This window comes from Phodopus roborovskii, unplaced genomic scaffold (assembly GCF_943737965.1).
Source record: "Phodopus roborovskii unplaced genomic scaffold, PHOROB, whole genome shotgun sequence".
In the NCBI taxonomy this organism is placed as follows: Eukaryota; Metazoa; Chordata; class Mammalia; order Rodentia; family Cricetidae; genus Phodopus; species Phodopus roborovskii.
Genome location: NW_026126407.1, coordinates 9,167,969 through 9,189,392, shown reverse-complemented (window position 1 = coordinate 9,189,392; position 21,424 = coordinate 9,167,969). Strand labels below are relative to the sequence as shown.

Genomic DNA, 21,424 nt, shown 5'->3' with positions numbered 1-21,424 from the left:
ACCTAGACTGCTAAGACTACTTGATTGGAAGATAGTACAATTCCATCCAAATAGTTTGCTGTACCCATGAAAATATTGTGGTCATGAAAATATTGTGGTCACGAGGCAACATTTTTATAGTTTTTATAGTTTATAAAATATGTATGTTCAAGTTCTGTAATTTACTTGTTGGAGAAAAATAGTTTTAAAGTTTTGATTGAAATTTTCTTTTTCTGCAGAACTCAACAAAAACCCAGTGGAAGGCTTTTCAGCAGGTTTAATAGATGACAATGATCTCTATCGATGGGAAGTCCTTATTATTGGTCCTCCAGATACACTTTAGTAAGTATATTATAACTGACATCTTCAAATAGTTACTCCTTTAATTAAAATTAAAACTTAATGTTGAAAATTGATTTTTATTTTAAGGCTCAAGCAAAAATGGTTTTATCTAATATCATTTGTCTTAAATTTGATCATGTTTTGAACCTGTTTGTTATGCTTGAAACTCTGTCTAAAACCTGTTTTTAAAAATACAGTTTCAGAATTTAGGTACTCTTGCTGCTGGAATTAATTTTTTGTGAAGAAGCCTTTTCTTTCTTTCTTTCTTTCTTTCTTTTTTTTTTTTTTTTTTTTTTTTTTGAGATGCAGTTTCTCTGTGTAACATCTGTGGCTGTTGTGGAACTTGTTTTGTAGACTAGGCTGGCCTTGAATTTACAGAGATCTTTTGCCTCTGCCTCCTGAGTGCTGGGATTAAAGGCATGTACCACCACTACCTGGCTAGTTTTACTGTTCTTAATGCCTTATATTATTAAAGAACAAGACTGCAGATTTCTGGAATTTTTTTGTTTTTTTTTTTTTAAAAAAAAACAGAGTTGGTCTTTTTTGTTTAATGAAATCAATCGTTTTCTATGTTATGTGGATGCTGAGAATTGAACGTAGGGCTTCTGGAAGAAAAGCCAGTGCTCTTAATTTCTTTCGACCACTGAGCTGTCTCTACAGCCCTAGATTTTTTTTTTTTTTTTTTTTATATAGGACATATTCTATATCTGTATCTTAAGAAGACTGAATGGAACTTTGAAGGTGTGCTGACCCTAGTATGAACTAATTAATAATGATCACTTTTCACTAGTTTGTAAGAGTTAGTATTAGTACATAAAAAATAACTTATTTACTGACTGCCAGTTGTTGAACCAATGAGAGAAATGAGGTGACTTTGTCAAAGTTACATAGCCAAACAGCAATAAGGACAGACCTAGATCTGTAGTTCTTTGGAGCCGTACATCTCAGATTGGTGTAAAGAAGGCAGTGATTTGAATGTATCAGTCCCCACCCCTCAGGTATTGTTTTCCACCTACCTCAGTTGGTTTAAAAAAAAAAAAAAGTATTCAAAAAACAATGAAGGGTTGGTGAAGATTATTAGGTTGGTAAAAATGTTTGCTGTAGAAGTCTGATGACTATCCCCAGGAGCAATGTAAAAAGCTTCATGTAGCACTCCTTTTAGTAGATGGGAGGTAAAATCAAGAGAATCACTCAGTTAGCTTGGAGTAGTAGCAGACTTTGTGACAGAAATGAGAGAGAAACTGCCTCAAAAACAAGGTGGAAAAGAGGTGGGGGGGGGAAATGTGGTAGTTCATGTTTTATATTTGGGAAGAGGTGGTTCATATTTTGTCATAGCTATTAGCGATATTTGCATTCATCTGTTTTACAGTTTTATTTAAGTGAATTTGATTAGGCAAGGAGGTGATTTTGTAGTTGTTTCAGTAGTGTGAAGAGGATGGAGGGATTGAAAATAAGTTAGCATGTAGTTGAGTAATACTTAACTCAGCAATCAGTTCACCACCATACAATGGTGAGGCCTCAGATCAGAAAAAAAAAATACTATTGCAAAATTTTATAAAAATCTGGTGATCTGTTTTGTGATGGTATCACCAACCCTGATTTAGCCACCAGAGGGCACCCCACAGTATTACATTTAAGTGTTACTTTAACACTGATAGTTACTGAGTTTATTTATTTAGTCCTTTTACCCATCTTCACCTAGCATAAGTTTTCATTACTTTTGTATCTAATACTGAATTTTCTAGTGATGTTTAGATTTTTCTTAGCCAGGCATGGTAGACCATGTCATTTATACCAGCACTTGGGAGGCAGACACAGGCAAACTCTTTTGAGTTTGAAGCCAGTGTAGTTTGTAGAGCAAATTCCAGGACAATCAGAAGCCTTGTCATGGTGAACATCCCACCCCCACCCCGTGTGTGCACGTGTGCACATGCTATACTTTATGATACAGAAAAGGCAGCCGTAAAAAGAGATTTTTAAAAATATCTATGTGTTCATATCTCTGAATGAGTTATATATTTATCATGTGGGTATAGGTGTCCCTACAGTCTAGAAGAAAGCATTGGAGCCCCTGAAATTGAAGGAACAGGCAGTTGTGAGCTGCCTCATGTGGATGCTGAGAACTGAACCTTTGCAAGGGCAATAAGTGCTCTTAACCTCTGGGACATTTCTCCAGCCCTACATCGCTCCTTTTTCATGGTTAGATTTTCTGCTGTCTTTTCCCCCCTCCACTTCTAAGTAATTTCTAATGACTTATTATTTGGAGGCAGGCTCTCATGTATCCCAAGCTGGCCTTCAACAACTTCCTAATTATTGGAGGAGAACGTATTATTCCTAATTATTTTTCCACTAGTGCCCTCCTATGACTTTGAAAACAAGTTGGATTTCTCCCCTTTTTAAAGCCCTTAATTTGTGTTGAATCAGTTCTCTCTCTCTCTCTCCACCTTTACTTGGGTTTTGGCGATGAAACTCAGGTTTCTATGCTTATTTGACTAGTGCCTTTACATATACAGTACTCTTGCTGGCCTATGTCTCTTTATCAAGCTTAACATTTTATTTTGTTCAGAAAAAAAGCAGTGAAATACATAATTAAAAATTCAACCTGTACTAAAATGTGCAAAGCACAAAGTAAAAAATCCCATGTATTACAACCTCCATTTAATCACATTAATATGTAATATCATGTTCCTATTTTTGTGTCAGTATACAAACATCTATTCCCATCTTTTTTAAAAATTACTTGTTAGTGTGAGCTTCCATTATTATGTGTATATGGGTGTGTGCTCTACATCATAGAAATGGAGGTCAGACGACAACTCTGTAGAGTTGTTACTTTCCATTCATCCAACTTTAAGTGGGCTTTGGGGATGGAATTCAGGTGTCAGGCTTGTGTCTAAATCTCAAGTTTTTTTTTTTTTTTTTTTTTGCTAAGCCATCTTTACCAGTGAGTTTGCTCTGAAATTTCATGTTTTTTTGTGCATTATAACAGGCCAATCAGACTGAGGAATTTTTTGGTTTTTCGAGACAGGGTTTCTCTGTGTTGATTTCGAGTCTGTCCTAGAACTTGCTTTGTAGATCAGGCTGGCCTCGAACTCACTGAGATCCACCTGTCTCTGCCTCCCGAGTGCTGGGATTAAAGGTGAGCACCACCATGCCCAGCCCCATGAAATTCTTCATAGAAGTTTTTTGTCCTGGGTGGTTCTAGAGTCAAGTGGATAATAAAAACTAACCAGGCCAGGTGTTGGTGGCACACACCTTTAATCCCAGTACTAGAGAGGCAGAGACAGGTGGATCTGTGTGAGTTTGAGGCCAGTCTAGTCTACAGAGCAAGTTCCAGGACAGTCTCCAAAGCAATACAGAGAAACCCTGCCTCAAAAAATAAAACAAAAAACAAATACAAACAAACCAACAGAACTAACTAGGATACATTCCACATTTCATTTTGTTAGTGGGTAGCATATTGGACAGTACAGACAGAGAATATTTATCAATATTTCAGAGGTTACCACCCTGGAAAATCAATTGTATAAAGCCTCCTTGGAAGATGTTTATGTTTACTACTTCCCTCCTAACAGGTACATAAGTACAAAATGAATTTTTGTTATATGATGAAATGAATAAACAAGTAGATAAATAAAAGTGTCAGTCTACTCCCAGATAGGGAACCACAAAATGTGCCTAAACTTTGAGATAAGAGGTTGATGAGTATGGCCAGAGCAAAGAAAAATGATCATGTGAAACTGATGTAGAAAATTCAACAACTTGAATCATACAGACAAGATTAAGCTCCCTGAATTTCATTTGAGTACATGTACTAAAAAGATTTGTAGCATAACACCAGTGTTACCTGATTTGGATACCTGTTTCCAATAATTTGTTTTATTTCTGTTAAGCTCCAGAGAGTTTGACAAACCATCGTAAATACTGGCTTGTTAAACTTTATTTATGATGGTTTGTTAAACTGTATTTGCAGGGAACCATAATTATTTTTGTCTTTCATTTTGTTCTTGTATCCTTTTGTCTGATTGACTGTACTTATAAAGAATAACTTAAATTCATAAACTCTTTTTCTTTTCTTTTTTTCCAGCGAAGGTGGTGTTTTTAAGGCGCATCTCACTTTCCCAAAAGATTACCCCCTCCGGCCTCCTAAAATGAAATTCATTACAGAGATTTGGCACCCAAATGGTAAGTTTTCTAGTTTTATTTTCACATTTGCAAATAAGATGTTTTCATAACAATCTCAATGAGAATTTTTTCTAGGATTTCATGTTTTTGTGCATATGATCATGTACTGTACCCTAAAGAGATAAATACAAAGATTTTTTTTTTCCCCCTTCTTAGTTTTCTGCTTTTATGGAAATGAAGTGTGACAAGTTTGAGTTCTAGGTAAACTTGGACCTCACTATGTATCTCAGGCTGGCCTTGAATTTTTGGTGGTCTTCCTGCCTTGGGCTCCCAAGTGCTTGGATTACAGGCAAGAGCCACTACCACAGAAAAAATACCTTTTTAGGAAATGGTCTCTGGGTTGGGAATACAGTTCGATTGGTGGAGTACTCACTTAGCATGCAGAAAACCTTGCATTTGTTACCCAACTTTTCATAAAATGGGTATGGTGATGCAAACCTATAATCTTCTAGTTACATAGCAAAGAAAATTGTAGAGGTATATCTCATAATCTTATTAAATAGCATCCTTATTCATATTCTCCAAAAGTAGCAATAATACCAATGCCTGTCATTGAAAGTAAAAACAAAATGTTGCATATGCATATAATGCAGCATGATTTGGTAACAAAAAAGGGAAGTGTTGTGGGGGCTGGAAAGATTGCTTAGCAGATAAGTGTATAATGTTTTTCTATCACTAAAGATGGATTTGAAGAATTCATTGGCTGTCTTCAGAAAACCACATGTAGAGGATCCAATGCCTTTGGCATCTATCCTCACATGCACAGTCACACACAGATGCATATGCACACATGGAAAGCAAATAATTTTATCAAAGAAGTGAAGAAATGGAAATGATCTTTTAATAATTCCATTTATATGAAATTTCTATAATATGCAACTCTGAAGACTCAGTTATTCATAGTTGTTTAAGATTGCTGGAGATTTTAGAGAGGAGAAAAAGGGTAAGTATTAATTGTACAAGGTTTTTTTTTGGAGATGATGAAGATGTGATTTGTTATATGACTTAATACATGTATTATATAGAAACAATTAAGACTGTATGCTGCAAATAGTAGAATAGTATGATGGGTTTTAAAGTTTTTATGGGGATACCTGGTAAGATTGTTCAGTAAGTAAAAATTCTTGCTGTATAAAGTTGGTAACCTGAATTTAGTTCTTGGAGCTCATGTAGAGGTTGATGTCTCTTAAGTTATCCTTTGGCTATAGCTAGCATACATGCTCACACATGTATACAATAATAATAAAATATATTTAAAAAATACTATATGGCAAATAATAATTTGTGTAGCTAAGATGTATTCCAGTTTGGAATTGTCTGTTTATTTGCTTGTTTGTTTTTGAGATAGGTTATAACTGTAGCCTTGGCTGGCCTGAAATTAGCAATGTAGACTAGGCATGCCTTAAATTTAGAAATCCTCTTGCCTTTGCCTCCCAAGGGCCAAGATTAAAGGTGTGTACCTCCATGCCCAGCTGTCAAAGGATTTTCCAGTGGATTTAGAAGGAATAAAGCCATTTCTAAAGAACCTTGAGATGAAAGGGAAAAGCAACAAACAGATAGACAAAACGTTGTATAGAGGACAACAGTACTTCGGCAAAATCAGTGTAAATATTATGTGTATAGCTAGCTAAAGAGTTATGATAGTTATTTCATAGAGAACATAGTTGTCACCCAACATGTTTTTGGAGAAGTTAATTAAATCAGAGATCACTAGAATTTAAACAGTAGCAATATGGAACAACTTTACTCCTGAGTAAGGCAGTGATGATATCATCACAGCATATTTCTGATGGCTACATTAATGACATACTTCTTTAAAAGTGAAATTTAAACCTGGCAGTAGGGGTGCATGTCTTGAATCTCAGTATTGGGGAGGCAGAGGCAGGCAGATCTCTGTGCATTCAAGGCAGCCTGATCTACAGAGTGAGTTCCAGTTACAGCCAGGGATTATTACAGAGAAACCCTGTTGGAGATAGGTGTGTGTGTGTGTGAGAGAGAGAGAGGGAGAGAGGGAGGGAGGGGGAGGGAGAGAAAGAGAGAGATTGGGCATGATTCTAAGTTTGGTCATGGAAACATGATCTCTACCTGGAATGTATTCCAGCAACATTTAATGGATGAACATTGATGAAATTATGCTAATTGAAATAAATATGACAGACGAAATGTGTGATCATGTGATTTTTGTTTCTGTGAGATACTTAAGTAACTGAAATAGGGAGAACAGGTGTTTCTGGATACTCAAGAGTTGGGGAAATGAAGGAGTTGTTTACCTACACAATTTGAGTTGATTGAATGATAATTATAATAATTGTGTGTCATTGTGATTATTTTTAATTCTTAGCTGAGAAATAGCTTATATTCCTATTTGGTTTTTGAGATAGCTCCTATGCAGTTGGTAAAATCTGTAGCATTCTCAAAAGAGTTAGTAGATTACATATGGGAAATCTACATGTAAGTAATGTTTTATATATGTACTGCATAGGTAACTATCACATTTGTAATAGATTATGTATAACCAAATTTATACAATTCTTATTCTATAATTTTACAGTTGATAAAAATGGTGATGTTTGCATTTCTATTCTTCATGAGCCTGGGGAAGATAAATATGGTTATGAAAAGCCAGAGGAACGTTGGTTGCCTATCCATACTGTGGAAACCATTATGATTAGCGTCATTTCTATGCTGGCCGACCCTAATGGAGATTCACCTGCAAATGTAGATGCTGCGGTAAGGTATTTGTTTGCCTGACAACTGCTGCTTCCGCCCTTTACCTTTTCATTCTTTTTCTTAAAATGAAAATGAACTTAAAATTTAGTGTGTGTATATGAATATACACTTATACTTTTTGTCTTTATTTTCATACAAATAAAAATTATGTATAATTGATTATTTTGAAATATGTAAATACTGTGGGATAGTTAATTTGAATTAGTTGGCATGCATTACCTCACTAGTTTTTGTAGTGTGTATAGTTAAAATCTACTCTATTTGGTATAATTATATCTTGCTGTATTATTTATTTTGGTTTGAGGACTTATTTCTTCCAAAGAGTAAGAATTAAAAATTGCTATTGTCTCTGCTTTTTAAAAAATGGATATTATTATAAGAAAGAGAAATAAATATCAGTTTTTGGGGGGGATAGTTGTTTTTTGTTTTTCGAGACAGGGTTTCTCTGTGTAGCTTTGGAGCCTGTCCTAGCACTCTCTCTGTAGACCACCAGGCTGACCTCAAACTCACAAGAGATCCACCTCCCTCTGCCTCCTGATTTCTGGGATTGAAGGTGTGTGCCACCACTGCCCAGCTTTTGTTTGCTTGTTTCAGATCAGATATTTTTGTGAGCGTTTTCTGATATCCACGTTTGGTGAAACTGATTTTTGATTTTGGTGCTCATGCTGGCACTGGTGCCTTGCAAGGAAGATGATGTAATAATCATTGCTCCTACTTTCCCTATGGTACTCAGCATGTGATGTACCTCAGTTCTGTTACTCAGATATGATAGTTTCCAATATCAGGAGTAGGCAATTTTCCAGTTAATTTTAATGTTTTATTTGTAAATTATAATCTGAAAAGTGACACTTTTCCAAGGTCTTTCACTTAAGTATGTGTGGGTGTGAGATCTATTTTTTGATTTTTGCTTGTTTGGGATTAGGCACATACTTGTCCAGTCTCTTTGGAGAGCAAAGGACAACATGTGGAGTAAGTAGACTCTCTTTCCTAGCATGTGAGTCTCTGATCCCCAATTCAGGTCATCAAGCCCTTTAACTACTGAGCAATTTTGCTGGCTCCCCTGCCCCCTTTTTTTAAGTGAAAATTTCCAGTAGCTGTAATTATCATAAAAGCTTTCTATTTGTAGTTCCCAGCTTAGTCCCTTACAAAAGCTTGCTCTTCTACATCAGCAACTTTTTTGGGTGGAATGTTATTGCGGAATGATTTCTATACATGCTAGGCAAATGCTCAGTGCCTGAGCTATATTTCTAGGTGAAAATACTATGCTTTGGGGAAAAAAAATTGGAGTGTTTAGGATTGATTTACACCCAGATCTTTGCACAAATTAGGCAAGTATGCTAAACTACAATCCTACATTTTAAGATATAAAATTAATAAAAGATTAACATTTAAAACTAAAATAGGAAGCCTGGTTCATTTCTTTAATCCCAGCATTTGGGAGGCAGAGGCAGGTGGGTCTCTGTGATTTCAAAGCCAGCCTGGTCTGTAAATGGAGTTCCAGGATAGCCAGGGTTACACAGAGAAACCCTGTCTTTTTTTAAAAAAAAATAAATAAATAAAGTAGGGTTTATATATGTAATTTAGTTTTATTTGTTTTATCTACAGAAAGAGTGGAGAGAAGACAGAAATGGAGAATTTAAAAGGAAAGTTGCCCGATGTGTAAGAAAAAGCCAAGAAACTGCTTTTGAGTGATGTTTATTCAATAGCTAGTAGCTTCAATTATTTCAGGGTAAGTTCATTTAAAAACCATACAACATTTCTGTCTTTTCTGGTCAAATACTATGCTAATTTAAGCTATTTGACTTGTATTTATTGGCTTCATTTTATTCCTCCAGTTCTATTTTACTGTAGTTTGCTGTATGTCAGAGCTATAGTATAACCACTTTTTTTCTTTGTCTTTGGGGTACTCAAGTGTTTTTAACTAGCTGTTCTCTCTTAAAATAGTTTTATGGTAATAATCTCCTGGTAGTAAAGATTAGAAAATATAATTTTTCAAAATTGTGTAGTTATTGAAATCCAGGACCTTATATTTCTTGAAGGGAGATATACCCTATCACTGAGCTAAAACTCTGTTGGTAATAAAATTTGTAGTCCATATTGATAATAAATCAGTAGCCCCTATTGGTTGTAAAATTTCTAGTATTGAAGATATTAGTTTGGTTTCTTCCATTTCACCCTGCCTTTTTCTTACTCACTCTTAGGTACTGAAGTATCTTTCATCCTCTTATACTGAATAGTATATTTGATAAAGGCTAACCTTTTCTTTTTTTGATATTAAAAGAAAGGAAGAAAGATCCTAGAGGTAGGGATGAGCCCATTTGTTAGAGTGCTTGCCTAATATTAATAAAATCCTGGGTTCAGTCCTGTTCTAGTTAACTTTTTTGTTACTGTGATAAAATACTAACTTGGTGGGTGTCTTAATTAGGGTTTCTATTGCTTTGATAAAGCACCATGACCAAAAACAACTTTGAATGGAAAGAACTTAATTTATTCTCAACTCTTAAGGTCACAATGCTTCACTGAGGGTAGTCAGAATAGGAATTCGGTGTAGTGACTTGAAAGCGGGAATTGAAGCAGAGGCCATGGAGAAATTTCTCAGTGACTAGCAAGCTGCTCATGACTTGCTCAACTTGCTTTCTTATTTATTATACAGCTCGAGGCCACATGTCCAGGGGTGGCACCATCTCCCTCCCCCACTCACCTACATCAATCATTAATCAAGAAAATGCCCCACAGAGCTATCTACGTGCAGTCTAGTGGAAGCATTTTCTCAGTTGAGGTTTTTCTTACCAAATAACTCTAGCTTCTGTTGATTAAAAAAACAACACCAAAACCACTAGGGCTGCTAGAAAGGGTTTATTTCAGTTTATAGGTTGTAATCTGTCATAGAAGGAAGCCGGAAGCCGGGACAGGAATCTGGAAGCAAGAACTGAAAACTGGAGCAATTAGGAATACCAGGTCTGGCTTGCTTATACCATAATTTACTCATCCTGCTTTCTTAAACAACTCAGGACCACATGTCATCAAGGCTGAGCCTTCCCTCATTACTCATTAATCAAGAAATGCCTTACAGATATGGTCACAGGTTATTCTGTTGAAGGCAATTCCTTAATTGATGTTCCATATTCCCAGGTAACTCTAATTCAGTGGTCCTTGACCTTCTTAATGCTTCAACCTTTTAATACAGCTTCTCATTTGGGGTAAAACTTTTTATTGTTACTTCATAAGTATCATTTTGAATGTAAATATTTGTATTTTCTGATTATAGGGTATCCCTGTGAAAGGGTCTCAACCCTCAGGTTAAGAACTTCTGTTCTAGTTTATGACAAGTCCCACACAGAACCAGGTGTTTTATACTGAGAAGTGGAAGGCAAGAGGACCAGAAGTTCAAGGTCATTTTGGCTATGTAGTAGATTCAAGATCAGCAGGGGAATACATGTGACACTATTTCAAAAACATCAAAAGAAAGACCTATTTCCTATTATATTGCTAATACCATTGAGTGGTTTTCTGGTTTCCTTTAGTTGTTATTTTATATCTTAATAGGGCCAGTGGAGTACAGTTTCTCTAAATATCTAGTCACAAGTATCTTATATCTAGTAGGGAGTCAAAGACAAAGACCCCATCTGACATAGAAAAGGACATTATGTAGATAGATGAGTTGATCACATTTTTATTTGAATTAAATATTGAGGTGTTTAAGACTATCAAATGTCTGCTAGGTATGGTGATATATGCCTGCAACCCCCACCATTGAGATACTAAGGCTGACGTATTTTGTGTTTCTGGACCGTGTGGGCAACATAGTTAATTTTCTGTTTTATTTTTCTGAATGAAAAACAGAAAAAAGGTAATGAGAGACATTAAAATATTTCCCACATATTTGTGTGCCTGTATATGCAAATTCTTAACACTTGGGCAGGCATATATGCCATGGCACAAAGGTAGAGATCAGAGGACAACTTAATGGGAACTTGTTCTTTAATACCACATGGATCCCAGGGATTGAATTGCAGTTTTTGGGCTGGCCTTTTTAATACTCAGCAAATCATAATTGATGTATGTACCTGTACCTACCACCAGTTTCGAGATACTATATTATTTTCGTTTGTTTGTTTGTATGTATATGTGAATTTGTTTTGTTTGTTTTTTGAGACAGGATCTTGCTTTGTAATCCTGGCTGGTATAGATTTTACTGTTGATCAGTTTAGCATTGGACTCAGATCCTCCCTCTTCTGCCACTTGAGTGCTGGGATTAAATACACAAGCCAACACAGCTGGCTCATGTATATTGTCATGTATATTCTAACACTTGAGCCATACATTTCCATCATAAATCTTTAAGAAGTTTTGGAGTTAGAAGTTATCACACTTGTAAGGTACTGTGTTCTTATTGCTGAACATAATGTTAATTAATTAATTAATTAATTTATCATTATTATTTCTTACTGCTTTTTGAAATATTTCTGTTACTTAACCTAGACTCTATTTCACTTTTTTTTTTTTTTTTGAGGGGGGGGAGACTGGATTTCTCTGTGTAACAGCCCTGGCTGTCCTGGGACTAACTTTGTAGACCAGGCTGCCTTGAACTCACAGAGATTCACCTGCCTCTGCCTCCTGAGTGTTGGGACTAAAGGCATGAGCCACCATTGTTAGGCTATTTCACTTTTTGTTAGTGTCTCTGCCCTGTCTTTATCTTTTGATTGAAATTGGGATCCTAAGAAGGGAGATGAAAGAGAAGTAAAAATCTGTGCCAATTTGTATGCCACTAGAAATGATGATTTCTTTTGTTTTGAATCAAGAGTAAAGGGACTGTATTCTTTATTGCTTTGTAAATGCTCCAGATTTAGTGATCTCAAGCAACGTTTGTTATCTTTTCTTAGGGACACTCAATCCCTCCATGTAGGCTTAGTTAAGTCCTAATGTTGGCTGAACTGTGCAATCCAGATACCTTACAGCCCAAATGGAGCGATCTATGTTAGTGCTCACTTAAGTACTGTGTGCAGGATATATTTGTCTTTGGGTGTTGGCTGGAGTCTTCCTTTTGCTCTTTTTTAAGCACATATTTTGAATTTAATTTTTAATCAAGAAATTATACTTATGTGTATTTTTCCTTCAGTGCCCAAGGAGGCAAGAACAGGGTTTCCAGATCTCCTGGGACCATAGTTTCCAAACAGTGTGAATTACTGTGTGGGCAATTGAACAGGGATCCTTTGGAAGTCTACAAAGGGATCTTAACTGCTGAGCTGTCTCTCTAATCTCTTTCTTTGATTCTTGTCACATGGTGTCACCAGAAATCAGCTCATAATATGACAGGTGGTTCATCAGAGAGAGCAGGAAGATAATAAGAGTGGATTCAGAACTAAGTATGGTAGATGTCAGTGCCTCCTGTCCATAGAAAACAGTATACCCCAAGCTGGTAGAAATGTAGCCTACAGACAAAACATAACTAAATTCTTCTCTGGGAACTGCCTTCATGTCATCCATGATATCCCCCACTTCTTGGTGGTTGTTTGCACATGATGGATTACAGTTTTCTGAAGGGCCTTTGAAATGTGAGGTGCACCTTTGATTCAGCAAGCCCCTATAATACCTCAACATTTTTTGATTCCTAAACTGGCTCACCTTAACTTTGAGTTTTTTTTTTTTTTTTTTTTTTTTTCTTTGTTTGTTTGTTTTTTAAAGGCAGAGACTCTACAGAGCACAGGCTGGTCTGAAACTCACAGAACTTTGTCTGCCTCTATCTCCCAAGTTGTAGGATCAAAAGTATGTACCCCCACACCTGATTCACTTTGATGTTTGAGAGCACTTTTTTGTAAACCCCACGTGAGCAAATTTAAGCCCCATGATCTGCAGCTAGAAAAGTTTGTGAGACTCACATACAGCAAGAACACATACTGCTCTACAGAGAATGTGAGTTCTATTCTCAGTACCTATATCAGGCAGCTCATAACTGCTTGGGACTCCAACTCTATGGTATCTGACACCTCTGGTCTCCAGTGTCAGCTGTGTATACATATAGACATATAAGTAAAAAGAAATCATTAAGGAAAAAAGATAAGTGCCGGGTGATGCAGGTAATCTCTGTGAGTTTGAGGCCAACCTGTTCTATAAAAGGAACCCCAAGACAGCCAGGGATACACAGAGAAACCCTGTCTCTACCCCACTCCACCCCACCCCTATCCCACCCCCCCCCCCCAAAAAAAAAGAAAAAAAAGAAAAGCTTATTTATTTATTTGGAAATTTGGTTTGTGAACCCTGAGAGCAATTTCTTACAAATATCTGGTGTTTGTACCTGTGTCTGTCTGCCTCTGTCCCTCCCAAGCAGTCATAGTAGTCTTATTTCCTATTTGAGAATTTATTGTCAAGTAGTTATCCTAAGGATATTTGATCAGCTTCATATTTAGATCATTTAAAGGTTCAGTTTTATATTTGTTTAAGATCAAAAGAGTCCTGACTGGGCCTATGAGTTGGTTCAGTGATAAAATAGCCTGTCCAAAGCCTGATGATCTGAGTTCTGTCTCCAGGACCCACATGGTAGAAGGAGAGAACTGACTCCAACAAGTTGTCCTTTGACTTTCACCTGTATACCAGGACACACAGAATATATAAAGTATAATTTAAACTTAAAAAAAAAAGTCCTGAACTATAGCCTGTCTGATCACCCAAGTTCTAATAAAATAAAGAAGAAAAGTGAAAACTCTACCCAACATGCTATAACTACCTGTATTATCCCTTGAAGATTAATATCTCCAGATTTGTAGATTAAGAAACAAGAATAGGAACTGGGAGATAAAGTGCTTGCTATGTGCAAGCAAAGACCTGAGTTCTCATCTCTAGCATCCAAGTATGGCAACACTCATTCACCTGTAATTGCAGTGTTGTGGAGATGGAAAAAAGCGGATCATGGTGGAGGTCATTGGCTAGCCTATTTAGTGAAGTTGATCAGTTCTAGGTTCAGCAATATATCCTGCATCCCCCCCCCCAAAAAAAAAAAAAAGTGGAGAAGATGATACCATGAGGGAATAAGGAGCTTGCTGTTAAGCCTGACTACCAGAGTTCAATTCCCATAACCAACATGGTTTAAGGAGAGATGCTATTTCTTAAGGTCCTACTTTCCTGACCTTCGCATGCACACATCTCTCTATGTAAACACACACTATAATTAGTGTGTTTTAAAAATGGTGGGGGGGTGGGAGCTCGAGAATGACTGAGGAATGAAAGTATGGACAGTGACACTGGAAGTTATAAGTAGGACATGGTTACATGGCTTTCTTGTCAACACCATTACTTGAAATAATACAGATAATTAAATTTTCACATTTATCTTTTCTAGAAAAAATTAAAGACTTTAGGAGTGAAACTTTTCTTTGCACATAATTTGACTGAAAGGGATTTGACTAGGTTATCCTAATTCACTGAACAACATAATGCTCTTGATGGCTGTGTCTGTAATACTAAAGGTCAAGTTGCCAGATTGTAGGTGTTGATTTTTAAAATCTTTTTTTTGGAAACAGTTTCCAAACATCTATTTCCTGGTCCTAAAATTTCTCATTGTTTATATCATAGGGAAATAATTGTATAATAGCCCCCTCTGTACCTATTTCTTTTTCAGACCTGGGAGATGTTGTTAGCCAAATGTTAATTTTGGAGAAATATTCAGTGACATTACCCTAAAACTACACTCGTGTAACATTGCCCTATGAATTTTAGTATATATCTTTATATTTTCTATTAAGAGATATATTTGCACATTCATATATCCATTACAAATATGAACTGTAACCTTGAGGAAGGTACTATAGTCCTGTCTGGTGTATCTTCATTCTTTGTAGGGGTCGGGTGGATAACTGGTTATTACAACTCTATTGCAAAGAATTTTAGCAGTAGTTGTATGTTTTAGACTCATTCCTGTGAGCTCTTAAATTGTAAATCAGGCGCATGTAACACATTACAGATTTGTTTCACACCATTCTTCTCTAGTAGAACTTTTGCCGCCCCCCCCCACTCCCTCCCCTTGGGGTTTCTCTGTGTAACCCTGGCTGTCCTGGAACTTGCTTGCCTCTGCCTCCCAAGTGCTGGGATTAAAGATGTGGGCTGGGCTGCTAACATCTGACTCAGTAGAGCTTTGATGTGGTTGAATTCTGGGGTGATTGTGTGATAAATTTTACTCTTGGCTTTATAAGATTGACTCAACTTCATGTCTTGTGTGAGTTGGCTCTTCTATTTAAATTTTATTACTTGAATTCCTGGAGATCTTCTGCTTGCAAAATTGTGCTTGGCATTAGATGTGGGTTTCTGGGAATGTTTGTTGTGGCTGTTAAATGAGAATGACCCCTCCCACCCAAGAGGATTGAATGCTTTGTCTGCACTGGTGGAACTGTTTGGGAATGATTAGGAATTTTGACATTGTTGGAGGAGGTGTGTCACTGGGGGAGGGTTTTGAGGTTTCAAAAGCCCAAGCATCCCCAGTTAGCTCTCTTTCTCTACCTCCTACTTATGGATCAGGATGTAAGCTCTCAGCTACTGCCTCAGCGCCATGCCTGCCTGCCTGCTGCCATGCTCCCTGCAATGATGGTCATGGACTCACCCTCTGAAACTGTAAGCCACAAATAAACTCTTTCATCTATTAGTTGACTTGGTCATGGTGTCTTATCATGGCGATATAAAATCAGCTAAGACACATGGTCTAAAAATTAAGTGGTAATGGGAGCTCTCTTTGTGTTCTGTCCCTGTCCCACACTCAAAGCACACATTAATAGAATAAAGGCTCTGCAAGTAGCCATTCATAAACAGGATTTTAAAAACTTGAACCTTGTGTTTTTCTGACTAGAAAGTATCATTGTTAGCTTGTGATCATATCTCACATTTCTCTGCAAGGGGGTTGTTTGCAAAACACTTAACACTACCTGGCACATCATAAGTATTTAATAAGATGGTAGATTTTTTTTTGTTGTTGTTGTTTTTTAAAGTGTGCTCCTTAAATTTTTTCCTTTCCATTTGTTTTTATTTTGTGTATTTAATTGTTCGGGCTGAACATATGTCTATGCACCATATTTGTGTAATGCCTATGGAGGCCAGAAGAGGACACCAGTTACCCCTGGAACTGGAGTTACAGTTGTTAGTAGTCTCCCTGTGGGTGCTGGGAACTGAACCAGGTCCTCTGGGAGAGTAGTCAGTGCTCTTAACTGCTGAATCATTTCTCTAGCCCCTACATGTGTTTGACTTACAGTCTGTTGGATTTGAGGTATCATTTGTGGGAGGTTCCATGGGAAAATGGGTTTGAATGCAAAAAGTTGGCTAAAATTAAGCATGATGAAAAGTATAGTTACCTTAAATTGTGTTTCTTCTTTTTGCTTTTTAATTTTTAGTAATTATATGTGCATTGGTGTTTTGCCTGCATGTATGTCTGGGTGATGATGGTATTAGGTCTCCTGGAGCTGGAGTTACAGCTGTGAGTTGCCATGTAGGTGCTGGGAATTGAACCTGGGTACATCTGAAAGTATACTCAGTGCTTGCAACATTTGAGCCAATCCTTCAGACCTTTTAATTGTTTTTGTACATACACATAAATATTTCTAAATTTCCAAATAATTTTACTTTTATTACTTATAAATTTTGTGTGTGTGCGTGTGCATGTATGTGTATGTATACACAAGTGCAGGTATCCACAAAGGCCCAAGATTTATTTACATCCTGTGGACCTGGAATAACAAGTCACTCTACTTGGGTGCTGGGAGCCTAACTCAGGTCCTCTCTAAGAGCAAGGTGCACTGTTTACTGCTGAATCATCTCTCTAACCCCAAATTACTTTTAAATAATATACTTGGGATTTCTGGATGTGATGTAGTTTGAAAAACATTTGGAGTATTGAAAAATCTGAAGTACTGATGTAATATGTAGCTGATTAATTAATATCTACATTGCTGAGTGTAATTGCCATTAGCCACATGAGGCTAGCATGTCCAAGGAACTGAAATTGAAGATTTATTTTTAAAAATTTCTTCAGATATTTTAACTGTATATGGGTATTTTCCTGCATGTTTATAAGTGTGTTAGAAGGTGTCAGATCCTCTGGAACAAATGGTTGTGAGCTACTATGCAAGTGCTGGGAGTCTAGCTCTGGTTCTCTGGAAGAGTAACAAATGTTCTTAACTGCTGAGCCACTACTCCAGCCTATGAAGATTTCTGCTTTTAAAGACAAGGTCTTGCTGTGGTAGCCCTGGCTAGCTTCAAATTCACGGTTTTGGGGGGGTGGTCTCAACTTCCTGGGTGCAAGGATTAGAGATGGGTAGCACCTTCCTAACCATTTATTTATTTATTTAAGTTTCATAATTTAAATGGAAAAGTATATAGCTATGTGTGGTTAGTAGTTACTATATGATAAACAAGCACATAAGTGAACTTCAGATGAAATTATAAGTAATAGTTCTATTCAATTATGTAGTTTATAAATGTGTTACATAATGCTGTTTGTTTTTGTTGTAGGTCTCCAATTGAGAAATATGGCACTGTTTTTCCTGCACTCTACCCACCTATTGCTGGACTTCTGTTGTAACAAGTTGGCAAACTCTGGCTGGAACTGGGCTGCAATAAAACATGCCAGTCATTAATGCTGACAAGAGCCTAACAAGTGCCAACTTACAGATGATTACGCATTTTGAATTCTAATGAACTGTTTTAACCTTCAGGAAGAATTGTAAAGACCTGTACATAGCACAACATGATCCGGATAATATATATACTGTTCATGTACATCCACAAACACACCTTGTACCAAATAATGCTTTCTTGTAGTAGAATAAGAATCGTGTAAATTCTAAAAGACTTTAGCAGGTTTTCTTTTCCCATTCATTGTTTCTTATCAGTTCAAAAAGATTCTTTAAAGCATGTCAGGTGAAAACCAATAAGGATTAAAAGTTTCCATATAATTTCCTTTAAACCATTGAGTCTTCATTATATTTACTAATCTTTTGTATTTGTTTTGACACACTACCCTTTCCTTTTATCTCTTCTGTCTGCCAGAAAGTTCTCAAATCACTTAGTTAAAATACTGAAATACTAATAAATTACTTGATTTTCCATGATGACTTCAGAGGTGGGGTCATCACTAGGTGCTTTGTCCTTTTGTACTGAGATTCACCCATCTCTTGGATTGGATGTAGCAATAACATTTTCTGGCCGTTGAGAGCTCTTGATCTTAGTCATTATCTTCTGGGAACTTAAAAAGGAAAAAAAAAAAAAAAAAAAGTGAAGCCTGTTCTAAGTTCAACTTAGAGAATTTTATTCCAAACAATACAAAAATCCAGATTTGATTTTATTTTTGCCCATAAGTTGCCTAATATTAAGGTTGGATGAATAAAGCATGCACAGCTACAGGCTTTCTACATCTGGGATTGCTATTAAAAATGCTATTTGTCCCCTTACCCCTCTCTTAGTCCTTCATATTTCTTTGTTTCTTCTTTAGTGCAGATTTTCCTCACCTATTGTACAAAGAAATTGCGATGTATATTTTCATGTAATTTGATTTTGGAATTTTGTCACCTTATGTAGTGAGTTCTTCCAAAATATAATTTTTTTTCCAATAATTGTCTAGTTGTTGGCTTTTATTGTATTAAATGAAGGTTATAGTACTGAATACCAGAGAAGTGCAGTTTAGAAAAATCTCAGGTTGATTCCTTATGCAAACAAACTTAATACTTGAAAATCTCATGGCCATGGCAGTATAAGTATTAGGTTCTGCCTAGATTCTTTATCTGAATCTAAAAGCATTACAGGGGTAAGTCCTTTTCTAACTGACATACAGATTTTGTCACTGACATAGTGCATTTAGATTTGAATTTTGTTTGAGCATGAGTATGTTTCCTAGACAATTTTCTAAAACAACTTGTGATGGGTAAAAGTAGTACATTCAGTGTTAGAGACAGGCCTAAAGTCCTGTCTGGTTTTAGCTGAGAATGGGAAATAGTGTTTGGCATATAAGAGCTAGAGCATAAGACAGTACCTTTTACTTGATGGTGTTTGATTATGACAATAGGTAGGGCTTTAGCTCATGGGATTGGATAAATCTTTTGGCAGAAGAGGGAATGAAAGGTTTCCTGTCAAAGCCAGACCTTTCAAACTCTTAGGTACTTTTTTAAGTAGAGGGGAAAAATGGATGAGGATGTAGTTATGATACAGTACCATTTTTTATAATCACAGTTTTCTTGGGAGCATTGTAAAGTCTCATAAACATTATCAAAACCTATAAATGTGTAGCAACTGTGAACACTGTGATTTGATTTCATTAGAAGTTCAATTCTCTGTAAGAACTTTTAGACACCCCTCTTCCCCCAGACCGGAAGTTATCCTACAATGCTACTGTCCTACAAGGGCCTGGGAATGCAATCCTCTTTACTTTCCATTCAGAAATTGTCCTTTCAATGGTTGCTTTGACAGATACGGAATTTTTGGTCTCCTATTGCTGTGATTCTAGCCATCTGTTGAATTAAAATCCAGGGTTTGATTGCTCAGCAAGTAGTAAATGACCTAGTAACTCAGGGACAGCTATTTCTGAACTTATATATGCAGTGGTAATGTATTTACTTTGGGATAACTGTGGTTCTTTGTGCTAGATCAAGGACTACTGGAGAGCTAAGAGTGAATGCCTTTTTCCTGAAGCTCTTTCCCCTTGGTGCCCCAACCATGTTCTACACATGAAACAGAAGCCTAAATGTTAGGGCTTACTTTCCTATGAGAGATGTCATCTGTGCCTTTCCTAGTGTTCATCTGACAATGTGGATTTAAATGCCTCTACATTTGATTTAAAACCCCCACTAATGCATCATCATTAGTGTGAGGCAATTCTGTTTTAGAAAACGTCTCTTCGCTACCCATGCCAAACCCCTGCCACCTATGCCAGCCATCAGCTACACCTACAAAGTCCTTTAGATTATAGAACTGTTAGCTGTTAATTTATTCCAAGTTCTCATAGAGGCTTGCAAATTCCAGTCTGTGTGTATAATGCAAGGTTATTGGTGGCTTTATGGCCTTATGAGTTTAAAATCCACGTAGTGATTTCTTTGTCATTAGAAGGTAATGCTCAAACGTTTGGTTTTTCTATTAGTTCTGTGATCACCTGGGAGTCATAGTATCAATCATTTAATGGCCTTTGTTCCTAGTTGTGAAATTTTATTTATATGCTCATTCACTCTACAAACTTGCCCACTTTGGGTCTTGGTACCTGTGTATCTTTGTCTGGTCTCTAATTGGTGGAATTACCTTTTTTTGTACTGCCACTTCTCAACATTTTTGAAGTTTGACATAATGTTGCTTCATTCCAGTTTTTTAAAAATTTTTTTTTTTTTTTTTAGTTCTGTAATTTGTTGACTGTATTTAACTATGTGAGTTTTGTTGTGACGTTTACTGTATTGTAAAGCACCTTAATCATGTGATGGGTGCTCTATAAATCAATAAATGATGACTTAGAGGCTGTATTATGAACTATTTTGGTTTTAGGTTCAGGTTTCAAGCAAACTTTGGGATATTTCTATATAAACAACATGATACCAAATGATACACACAGATACTTTGATGGATTTCACAAGATTTATTTAAAGAAGAAATTTGACAGTAGGAGTTAACTTGACTTCCAGTGTGGTAAAATGCTCTTTAAATTTCAAATACATGGCCAAAAGTCATTTCATCAGTTTTTCTTCATGGTGACTTGAAAACTTGAAGTGAACATTTGGTAGAACATTATTGACCTGTCTTGTTTAAACTAAACTGACTCTGCCTTGGAGATCAGCTAACCTAGATTCAAATGTGAACTGGATGAGACCATCTACCCTCCAAGCAGATTGCCATCCCTACTGGGTATGACTTAGTGAGTGGCAAAAGAGACAAGATTAAACACTCTGTTAAAGATAACAGTATCTAGCTTTTGTCTTGAGGCCTCAGTTTATATGCATTTAGTGTTAGAACTGATAACTGACTTGATGTATTGATGATGATGCTCATCTATAAGTTCCTGGTGACTGGCCTCTTAACAAACTGAATATGGAGCCAGATATCTTAGAGCTGTATTATAAACAAGGAAATAATTCTAACCCTGATAAATATATTTGGAATGAAATTGCTGTAGAAGGGAGTAGATGTTGCCTGTGAACTCAATTTTATACTTAAATATCACTAGGTACATAGGAAAGTA

The 21,424-nt window shown here is 36.4% G+C and overlaps 1 protein-coding gene across 3 annotated transcripts in view; it reads left to right on the top strand.

The window, feature by feature from the left end:
* Ube2g1 (ubiquitin conjugating enzyme E2 G1) overlaps window positions 1–18,816 on the top strand; it is a 63,229-nt gene extending 44,413 nt beyond the window's left edge. The window contains exons 2-7 of one of the 3 annotated variants that reach the window (XR_007834250.1): window positions 219–321; window positions 4,409–4,506; window positions 7,058–7,236; window positions 8,842–8,965; window positions 15,745–15,837; window positions 17,725–18,816. Coding sequence is in view for 2 of the 3 variants with exons in the window: in XM_051180068.1 (XP_051036025.1) it covers window positions 219–321; window positions 4,409–4,506; window positions 7,058–7,236; window positions 8,842–8,928 (467 nt within the window). In the remaining variant the exon portion in view is untranslated. The remainder of the gene's footprint in view (window positions 1–218; window positions 322–4,408; window positions 4,507–7,057; window positions 7,237–8,841; window positions 8,966–15,744; window positions 15,838–17,724) is intronic. The other 2 variants (XM_051180068.1, XM_051180070.1) reach the window with 2 other exon arrangements.
* The last annotated feature ends 2,608 nt before the right edge of the window (window positions 18,817–21,424 follow it).